Here is a 10,493-nt window from a genome sequence, read left to right as displayed (position 1 = left end):
TTCTTAAATGTCCTTACCTTCTAGTCTTCCTTGGGAACTACAAGACATTATTTAAGACAATACATGAATTCATCTCCTTAAAATGCCCTTCCCTGATCTCTGCAGGCAAATTTAGTATTTTCTTCACTGTGAGGAATGATTTCTTTTTACATGTCTACCTTCACCAGAATATGATACTAAAAAGTGAGACTGCATTTCGTGTGACCTTGAGCATGTTACTTAACTTCGGTATGCCTATGTTTTCTTATTTATAATATGGAGATAACAGCACCTACTCATAGGGATATTTTGTGGATTAACTAGGTTAACTCATATAAAGTACTTACAAATGCCTGAAAAATAGTATGGACTCCATAATGTTAATTATTATGGTGATGGTGGTTGTGGTGCTGGTGATATGTAACAGAAACATGCTAGAATAACAGGAGTAGGAGAGACTGTGATATATTCTACATGAAACATGGAAGAAACTCATTAAATATTTTCAGGTGAATGAATCAAAGTGATCAGGGATTACACAATTATAAGATTACAGGGGACCAGCCTGCCCAACATGGCAAAACCCCGTCTCTATTAAAAATACAAAATATTAGCCAGGCATGTTGGCGGGTGCCTGTAATCTCAGCTACTCAGGAGGCTGAGGCAGGAGAATCACTTGAACCCAGGAGGTGGAAGTTGCAGTGAGCTGAGATCGCGCCACTGCATGCCAGCCGGGGTGACAAGAGGGAAACTCCATCTCAAAAAAAAAAAAAAAAAAAAGATTACAGGGAAGAAGTAATGAAAGTCTTGACCACAGGAAGAACAAGGAAGAGAGAGAAAGAGAAGATGAATACTTAAAACATTCATATAGAGCTATACAAAGTGGTAATCAATTGACTGTGAGGTAACAAGGAAGAAATAAAAGCTGTTATAGCATAATTATCTTAGGACCTTCACAAAGCCATAGTTTCGGTAGTAAATTGGGGATATGGCATCAATGTGCTCATTGGCACTATTTCCATTAGACAATGTTGGTCAGCCTCTGATGGGGTTAAGTTACTTTTCTGAGTTATGTAAGACATTTGTTTGAAAGTTTACTATATATTTTTGGCAATCTTTAATCAGTATGTGGTTGTACTTATACATAAGAAAGGATCCAGGTCAAAGATGGTTTATAGCCATATAACCACATAATGTTATGATGAGACTTAAAAGTAAGGGGGGGGACAAGAAAAAATGAAACATGTAACAGCTGAAACTTATTTTTAATGTTAATTTTCTCATACCCTATATGGGTTTGCATGGAAAAAATAAATAAGCAATGCAATCCTGGCCCAAAACTCTGTTTTATCCTAGAAGTAAACTGATTTTTGTACATTAATGTAAAATACAAACAGATACAACTGCATTACCTCTTAATAGTATTTTATTTAAAAGTTCACAATTAGAGCACTTGTAATAACAGAAAACATTTAAATGTAACAAAGGCTGCCTTTGGGGAAAGACTTTTTTCTTATATGTAGAAGGAATGGTGTCCTCACCCTTACAGTAGGTGGAATTCATAGTGCAGTATGGGACCCCATAGTTAACAGAATCCATCATCTTAAGGGAATGAACCTTACTTCCAAGTTACTCCAAAACCAGGGGAGAGTGTGAATGACAGAAATCTGATTAATTTCACTTGGGCCAAGTTGAAATCCAATGATAAAAACAACAACAAATCTACATAAACACTGTCTACTGATATAGTCCAGAAAACAAAACTGCAAACCAATATTCCTTAAGGAAATCCATACTCTAAAGCAGGAGAATCGCTTGAACCTGGGAGACAGACATTGCAGTGAGCCGAGATCATGCCACTGTACTCCAGCCTGGAGACAGAGCAAGACTTCCATCTCAAAAAAAGGAAAGAAAAGAAAAGAAATCCATACTCTAAACACCTCTGTCACATTTCTCAACTTCAATATCATGGGAAGGGATAATATTCCTGGATTAGCCAAATGGGTGAGAATGAGTATCAAGAAAGAAGCAATACACAAACATCATGATGGAAGGTTCATAAGTTAAATCTATATTTCATTTTATCAAGTTTTTAGAGTATTCTCCTCTGTTAAAGTGTCCTGAGTTTGCAGATACTGTTTTAAAAATAGAGTATCTTAAAGTATAGAAAGAATTCAGAAGATAGGACAGCAACTTTTCCTGCCTTGATCACCATTAATCAGCACCATAAAATGTAAAAAGCTACAAATAAGCACATAGGCAAGCCTAGTCCACCAAAAATACGGTATTAGTAAATGGATGAAATCTCATGAAGAGTAAGTAACTGACGAAGGACTGTAAGGTTTCGAAGAAGTGACTGACACTTTAATTGCAAAAGATACAGAATATTAAGGCATAACAAAGTAAACTGAAATAAAGTTTAGGTATCAATATTCATCTCTGGGAAACCAAGTTGTGAATCAGTTCTTTTAGATAACATGTGGCTCAGGTTGATTTAATAATGGGGCTGGGATGTCTGCATCTCTATGCTGCTTTTCCAGCACTGTACTGCCTGTAGTGGAAAAGACTCTTGGAGTCCACCTTGCGAGATTTCTGCACAGCTTCAGCAAAAAGTTTGGTTACCTGAAAATATAATGGTAGGAATCAGCAACCTCCATGAGATGAAAGTGAATTTTTAATTAATCAAGACTGAGAAGTCACAAGTGTCTGTCCCTAGTTTTCAAAGGGGTATGGGATAAAAGGCATAAAAGTTTCTTATTTGATGGAGACTTTCTGCCGCATCTCAGACCTCACCATGGGAAATCTCTTTTGTATCTCGGACGTCACTGTGAATAAGTTTATTTCCCCTCCCGTAGGGATTAAAACTGATTCTGGATAAAAAATAAATACGATAGGCAGAAAGTTAATGGGTCTCCACTCTGTTTCTCCCTGTGATAAATTCGATGGTCATGTCCAAGTGAAACTGAACATGCCTCATGCAATCATTTTCTGTGAATTGAACAAGCACTTGTGCTACATCTGGACCACCATTAGCCTGTTGCTTTTATGTGGTGGCTTTCATTTAGAAACAATGAAATAAAAGTCTGTATCTTTATTCCATGTCATGCTGTCACTTTTTATTCAAAGGATAATTGTAAGGAGAGGGCCATGGCCATTCATGGCCTTTGATTATCTCAATTGCTTGATCACCAACTGTCCCATTTAAGCCAGGACCTACCATGTTAGCATCATTATTTTAGATTACTAAAAATTCCTCTCTACTCTGAAAATTACAAAGAGGGGAAAAGAGAGATGTGCATCTACTGATTACACTATTAAGGGAGGCACAGAAATAAAATTCCCATCCAGTCTATCTCCAAGGAAAAGATTATACCTGAAAATTAGTGAGGAGAGGGATTCCACTATCAACAGCTGTCCTCCGAATCACATAATTATCATGGACAAATTTAGTGTTGTTGTTAGGAAGGTTAATCACTAGGTCAATGCTGCCATCTCTAATCAATCTGGAAAAATAAACAAAAACTTAAAGACGACAAGCCATATTTTATAGTTAGTTTATAAAATACCAACATAAATTGCTCTCTTAGCCATTCAAGTCAATGCCATTCTGAGTTGACTGACATCTGCCCTCCTCTATTGCTAAGTCGATGTTTAAATTACACTTATATAGGGATTATAATTTTTATTGTGTTCTTGAAGGAATTCTGGTGCAAGTCTAATGGAATGCAGATGTTTGTTTCTCTTTAAAATGCTATCTGTTCACTCATTAAGAATTGGTAATTTGATAGATATTTACTTCTTTTTTAAAAAGAGGTGATCCCTCCACCATTGAATGCCCTTTCACCCCCATGCTCCCACTCCCACATTAAGTCTATTGCCTCCTAAGTAGTGCTAATTATTGTTTTACAATGCCCCAAACAAGGAGCTATTACATCCTTGGAAGCCTACTAAGGTTTGAACACAATGCCATTATTTTATTAAAGTGATAATAATTTATGTGTTAGCTTCTCAAGAACGCTAACAGATAATATATTGCATAGAATGGCACAGCCATTCTGTAGACTATAATATCTTAAAATAGTCGAGAATTATCTCCCATGCACTTATGCCACATAGATCTTTAAGGGTTGATGCAATGGTATTCCTGCAGATTCACACAATCTGCTGAAATAAAATGTCTTATAAAATCTATAGTGATGACATGGTCTTAAGGCATAAAAACCTGGTCAAGGAATGACCAATTAGGTAATCCAATGGATGACATCATCATAGCACTCAACATAGGTTCCTGTATGTAGTAAGTGCTCAACAAATTGATTTATTATGCACAACCTTAGTGAAATATAGCTGGTCATCTTACACTTGATATGCATATCTATACACAATATAAGTTTGACATGAAATATAAAGTGCTGCATTACATTCTTCATGATCTCACTTGTTTCCATCAAGGAAGCATCCTTACTAAGAAGTATTTTGAAACACGTTTCATATAACCATGTATGCATGACATTATATATTCCATAGTAATGGAGAGTGAAGCTTTACAATCATCCACAAATGTATTCATTTTTAAATTTGTTTTAAAAGACTTGCAATCAAGTAAGTTAAAAATTCATGTACTGGTTCTCAAATCCTCTAAATTATTTCAGAAAACAGTATGCCCAGTTCTTACTTTCTGATGGAAGAGAGGCTGGGATTCTGTCCGTCTTGAGATGGCCACGCCACTGGGGTGGCGGGGACATTGTTGGCGTTGAGCCAGTCTGATGTGGCTTCCGTGGCAAAGAGCTGCATTTAAAATGAAAAAATCAATTACTGTATCACAGTGATTTCTTATTTTTATAGAACATGTAATTTACAACAGAAGAAGAAATTACTGAACATGAGAAGTAGTATAATGCCATTGATAGAGACTTGGACTCAGAGTCCAGAGGCATGGGCACTTTAAATATTTTTTTATATATTTGCAGTGATTTAAAAAACTTAACCTCAATTTCATTTGCTTTTGCATTTTAATAATTATACATTTAATTTGAATTTAATAATTCAATGACAATTTCTCATAAATTTAACAATTTCTCAGTTATTCATGGCTAATTCCTTGTTATCAGGTCAACAAATCCCCATGGCCACAGGCCCATCATAAGCCTTGGAAATAATTTGTTTTACTCCACCAGGCTTTGTGTGGAGGTATTCACTGCAAAGAAGTTTTGCCTGTAAATGTCACAGCTAGAATCTATAACCTCATATGAAAACAAAAAAGGAAAAACATATGGAAATGTATTGGAACTTTATCTCAATTGTGCTTAAGCTAAACTTTCTCAGTTTTTAGCTGGCAACGTCTATTGAATTTGTGGTAATTTTGTTAAAAGTTAAAACCAGTCTTTTTAATGATTTTACTCTAAGTTTTGAAACTACCAAGTTAGTTAAAGCTTTCATATCAAAAGGACATATTTTGGGCTATTTCTTTTCCAATATCCTGCAATATTTTCTTTTGTGGACTGATTCCATGCTGACAGAAAACAATTTAAAACTAATGAACATACCTTGAAACCTTCATTGTGTAATTGTTCAGCCACACCAAGGAATCTTGGCCGGAATGATTGCTGAAAAGGAATTTCACAAAATTCACTTTCTGGATATACATGTTCTTCATTTAGTCATATACAACATGGTATTTCCTTACAACGTCTTAAAAGACAATGCCACCTGCTTCCAGATGCTTTATATTCAAAAATGACACGTTTTATCCTTTTATCCTTCTATGGTGAGTATGAGTTTTAGCTATACCCCAATGTCAATGCAATTCCATCCACATTATCTTGATCTCCGCTTTTCACCTTGTTTTTAACTCCCTTTATTCTCTATTTAACCCACTTGGTCTTTGTAAGTTCAGATCCACCCCAGTTCTACAAGGACCCTTTTCCTGGTCAGGGAGAACTTAAAAGATACGTGGGTTAGGAGCCAGTATCGAGTCAGGCTGTCAGGCTAGCTGTTTTACCTATTCGACCTGCTCTTCTTTTTTTTTTTTTTTTTTTTTTGAGATGGGTTTGTTTGCTCTTGTCGCCCAGTCTGGAGTGCAATGGCATGATCTCGGCTCACTGCAACCTCCGCCTCCCGGGTTCAAATGATTCTCCTGCCTCAGACTCCCGAGTAGCGGGGATTACAGGCATCCACCACCAGGCCCAGCTAATTTTGTATTTTTAGTAGACGGGGTGTTTCCATGTTGGTCAAGCTGCTCTCAAATGCCCGACCTCACGTGATCCGCCCGCCTTGGCCTCCCAAAGTGCTGGGATTACAGGCGTGAGCCACTGTGCCAGGACTCAACCTGCTCTTATTTCTAAATTCTAATTTTGTACTGCTCTTCAATAACTAGGCCATTTTCCTACTAACTCATGCACAAGTCCCTGCAATAATTCAATCATTGGAACTCATTTTTTCATTTACTCGGAGGCAATAAAAAGTTGTAGCTAAAGTATGAGCTCTAAAGTCAGTTAGCTGCATTTCAAGTCTTGGCTTTCACCATTCACTAGTGGTGTGCGCTTCAAAATGTTAATGACTTTGGCCTTCATTTCTTCATTTCTAAAACAGTGATAATAATAGTAGTATTTCTACTTTTTGAGGCTCCACACCTTATTAAACTGTGTGACCTTGAACATCTTACTTAACAACTCTATGATGCTGTTTCCTCATCTGTTACACAGGAATAGTAACAGTTCTTACATTAGTACGAGTGTTCAATAAACTAATATAGAAGTAAGCACTACATAAGTGTTAGTACTATAATTTCTTACAGTTACTTGCCTATTAATGGTTCTTAATAAATATTAATATAATTAAAATAATTGTTTTTTCAGCCCCCCTAAAGACTAGATTCCTGCCCTTACATCCGAGTTTCCAAGCATGGGTTCCTCTACCCACGATGACACTTACAACCCAAACTGACTGCCCCCTCATTTATATGCATTTCATTTCCACACAGGCTTCTCTAATGCTCCATCTCACTGTTCAGATATTTTCCTACAGTCCATTGCTGTGTCCTTCCTAGGAACCCAGGTGGACCTGTCTAGTGTCCAGCCCTACCTTCCCTGGATTCCCGACCATTACCATCAGGGGTTCCCTAGTTCTGAATACACTTTCTGTGATCAAGAGCTAGTGCTTGCAACATAGTGGTCAGAATGAAAGAAAACAACACTAGGTGACCTACCCAAAGATCAAACCCTGACCTTGACTTCATTAACATGAGTGTCTGAGTAACTGAGCTAGCATATTTAAAATCATATACTGTTACAAACATATCCATTCTTCTTTAAATAGGAACATTCTTGTTGGTTTCCCTTGTAAAAAGGTTTTAAACAGATGACACAAGCTGGTTACTTCAGCAAATGTCTTGTAATCTGTTTATAAACCATATTAGTGATGGCTGGAAAAAATCAAATGATCTTATTTCAGAGTCAGAAACTAAGAACTGTGACAATAAAACACATATGATCCTTGCACAATTTTGATAATGTTTAGCCCATAACACCCTCTAATATTTACTTGCAGAGGCTTTCTGAGCACAGATCTAAATCCTAAGAAAAGACCCCAAAGACTATGTTCAAATATAAAATTCTTACAGATTCTGGCCCTCTCAATCCCAGAACTGCAGTTTTATAGGAGGAAACTATTGGCAAATAGAAAAGATAAATGTAACTGGATGAATTTCAGCTGAGGCAGGCTCAGGGGTTATTCATGACTGCCTTATAGAACATGAATTGTAACCATGTCCAGGACGGTAGCTTTTCATTTCCACTTAGGGCCAAACAGAAAAAATGAGCTTAGATGCAAGAAGCTCATGGTTAGACATAAAAAAAAAAAAAAAAAAAGTAAAAAATTAGGTAACTCTTAGTGACATCAAGATAATTGGTTAGACAGAAGAATAAGACAATTCAAGTTTGATTCTCCTCAGGAAAGTCAAAGGGCTAAATTTGATGGCATATCAATTTTTTTTCATGTTTTAAGATTCCTTGGTATATAACAAATATATATATGAAATGTCTATGTATGAAATGTCCAAAATGAACTTCTGAATGTTGTTAAATCCCCCTAATATGGAACGTTACATTGTGACCCTCTGCTAAACACAGAATAGACTTCAGTAAGTACCAAATCACATTAGAAGGCTTAGCATAATGATCTCCAACATTACTACTTGAAACATTAATCATGCACTCAACTTTTCTCAATCTTTTATACTTTCCCCTAGCAAAAATTCCCTGATAACACGTTTGACAATAATAAGTGCTAACATAACTTTTAACCAGGTTTCTAAAGTACCATTGCTCAAGTAGAGTGGTTCTCAAATTGTGGTCCCTGGGAGAGCAGCATCAGCATTACCTGGGAATTTATTAAAAATATGAAAATTTGAACCCCACCCCAGATCTATTGAATCAGGAACTCAGGGAGTGCATCCTAGCAATTTGTTGTTTTACAAACCCTCCAGGTGATTTGGACGCATACTTAAGTTTAGGAAAGGGGGGGATAGGGGATGGGAAGACAATCCTCCACTCATTGTGTAATATGAGGTCAAGATTGCATTAACCTTGGCTAAAATCACCATGAAAAACATTGAGGGAGGAGTACTAGAATGTAATTTTTTTCTTTGCCATTTTAAAGTAAAATAAGTCAGCAAGTCCTCTAAGACCTGCAGACACCAGGCAGAACCTCATTATGGAGCTGTTTCAGTGTTGTCCCCCAGGTGGAAAAGATAAATATCCAACATGACAGTATTGACAGTTCCCAGCCAGGGAACCACTCTACCTTCTGGTCTGGGTGTTGGCTTCCATAGGCACATTATAAACTTCTATCAAACATGTATTGAACACTTGTGACACATAAAACAGCCTCTCTACAAAAAGAAATTACAACTGTCAGCTTGCATCTGAGTAGCCTCAGATTTAAAGGCTGATTGAAAATACCTATGTAAGAAACCATTTGTACTAAAGGTGAAAAGTACAAGCTGATTTATTTTCTTGGAAATGTTTATAAAGAAGACAGTCCTTTAAAAGTGAAAAATGTATATATATATTTCCTCCAATGATCATTTTCACATTTATCCAATGCCTGGCTACAGAAAAGAAAGCCAAGTTAATACTATGTGATGCCTGTGGATTCTCCGGGGACCTCGGGATTGGCAACTCTATGGTTGTTCCTAATGATTCCATATTAAAGATAAAAGGTTATTCATGCCACTTGGAGTTGTCTTTTCAAATAAAATGCTTGCTTTGTGTTTCTGAGCGATGCTGAAGCACAGATGTCAGATTGGTGCTTGCCACTCCACAAGCATCACTGAATAGCCCAATCAGAGAGGAAAACACTGAGTGCTCTTGATCTACTCCAGAGTAAATCATTTATTGTTAAAGGGTCTTCCAGAAAACTTCAAAACAAGGCAGATTGCCTATTCACGGCAACTAAAAATAAATCCTAATGCAATGAAAGGTGGCTAGAAATATTACAGGAAAATCAAAGATGATTTTTGTTGCCACATAAACCTCTATTATGCCTGTCTTATGTCAGAAATGCCTTGGTAGAGACACAGGGCATGTAATAGATTTACAAAAATCCTTTGACAAAATCTACATCTTGATTCTTTTATTCTAAGTCCTAGTTATAAGATTGATGTTATGAATATTTCAAACTTCCCAGGTACTTTGACCCATCGGATTTAACTTTGGAAGACCAGAAACAGAGTCGGTATGTGTTAAGGAGTAGGGTGGGAAATAGAAAAGAAATTTAAAAGTTAGAAAGACTGCCATATAACAAGTTCTCTTGGAACTTCATAAGATAACTCACCTTCAACTAGATGCCTTCCATTGGATTTACTATCCCTAACCCCCATTTATATATTAGCAGTCCTTTTTTGTGCTATTTTCAGTTCTAACTTCAAATATCCAAAGTGTTTATACAAGTTCTTCTGACCAAGTGGGATCACGTTAAATAAAATGTTTTTTAAAAGTATAATGTATCCTAAAATATGGAACCCTAATTACTTTATCTGCAATTGCTATAAAGCTGCAGTAAAAAGTTGAGATTAGATTTGCCTCCATTCTAAAAAGTAGTCCAGTAAGTTTTATAGCTATTAACTCTCTATTTAGTATATTCTGTCATGCTTTTTCAGTTTATTAGACTAAGCATTTTTAAAAACATCATTAATGAAAAGTCTTCATATAGTAATGAAGAAACTACACATTAGCTGATCAATTTTACCATGGCTGTAAATATTTTCTTAAGTATAATTTTAAGCATTCTTTAAATACTTTTTAATATATTTTTAAATCTGTGTCCATATGCTCTCATGTACAGAAAGTTCTTCTCAACAACTCATGTAGCTGCTAGAACATTTATTTATTTAAAAAGGAAAGCATTGAAAGGTAGACTTTCAATAGACAGCACTCACTGCTTTAAGAAAACATTATTTTTTCTAACAAACCCGTTTTTTCCCCTACAAAGCAAAATTCTGTCCACTAATGCCA

General features: G+C 36.2%; 1 protein-coding gene across 1 annotated transcript in view; it reads right to left on the bottom strand.

The window, feature by feature from the left end:
- Positions 1 to 1,387: 1,387 nt before the first annotated feature.
- The window catches only part of CPS1 (carbamoyl-phosphate synthase 1), a 118,843-nt gene continuing 109,737 nt past the window's right edge, over positions 1,388 to 10,493 (bottom strand). The window contains exons 35-38 of the mRNA XM_010354916.2: positions 5,526 to 5,585; positions 4,655 to 4,767; positions 3,353 to 3,482; positions 1,388 to 2,601 (exon numbers count right to left, since the gene is read on the bottom strand). Coding sequence (XP_010353218.1) covers positions 2,503 to 2,601; positions 3,353 to 3,482; positions 4,655 to 4,767; positions 5,526 to 5,585 — 402 coding nt within the window. The 3' untranslated portion in view covers positions 1,388 to 2,502. The remainder of the gene's footprint in view (positions 2,602 to 3,352; positions 3,483 to 4,654; positions 4,768 to 5,525; positions 5,586 to 10,493) is intronic.

Source organism: Rhinopithecus roxellana, chromosome 14 (genome assembly GCF_007565055.1).
Source record: "Rhinopithecus roxellana isolate Shanxi Qingling chromosome 14, ASM756505v1, whole genome shotgun sequence".
NCBI lineage: Eukaryota > Metazoa > Chordata > Mammalia > Primates > Cercopithecidae > Rhinopithecus > Rhinopithecus roxellana.
Note: the sequence above shows the minus strand (reverse complement) of the source record. Positions and strands in the feature narration are given on the sequence as shown.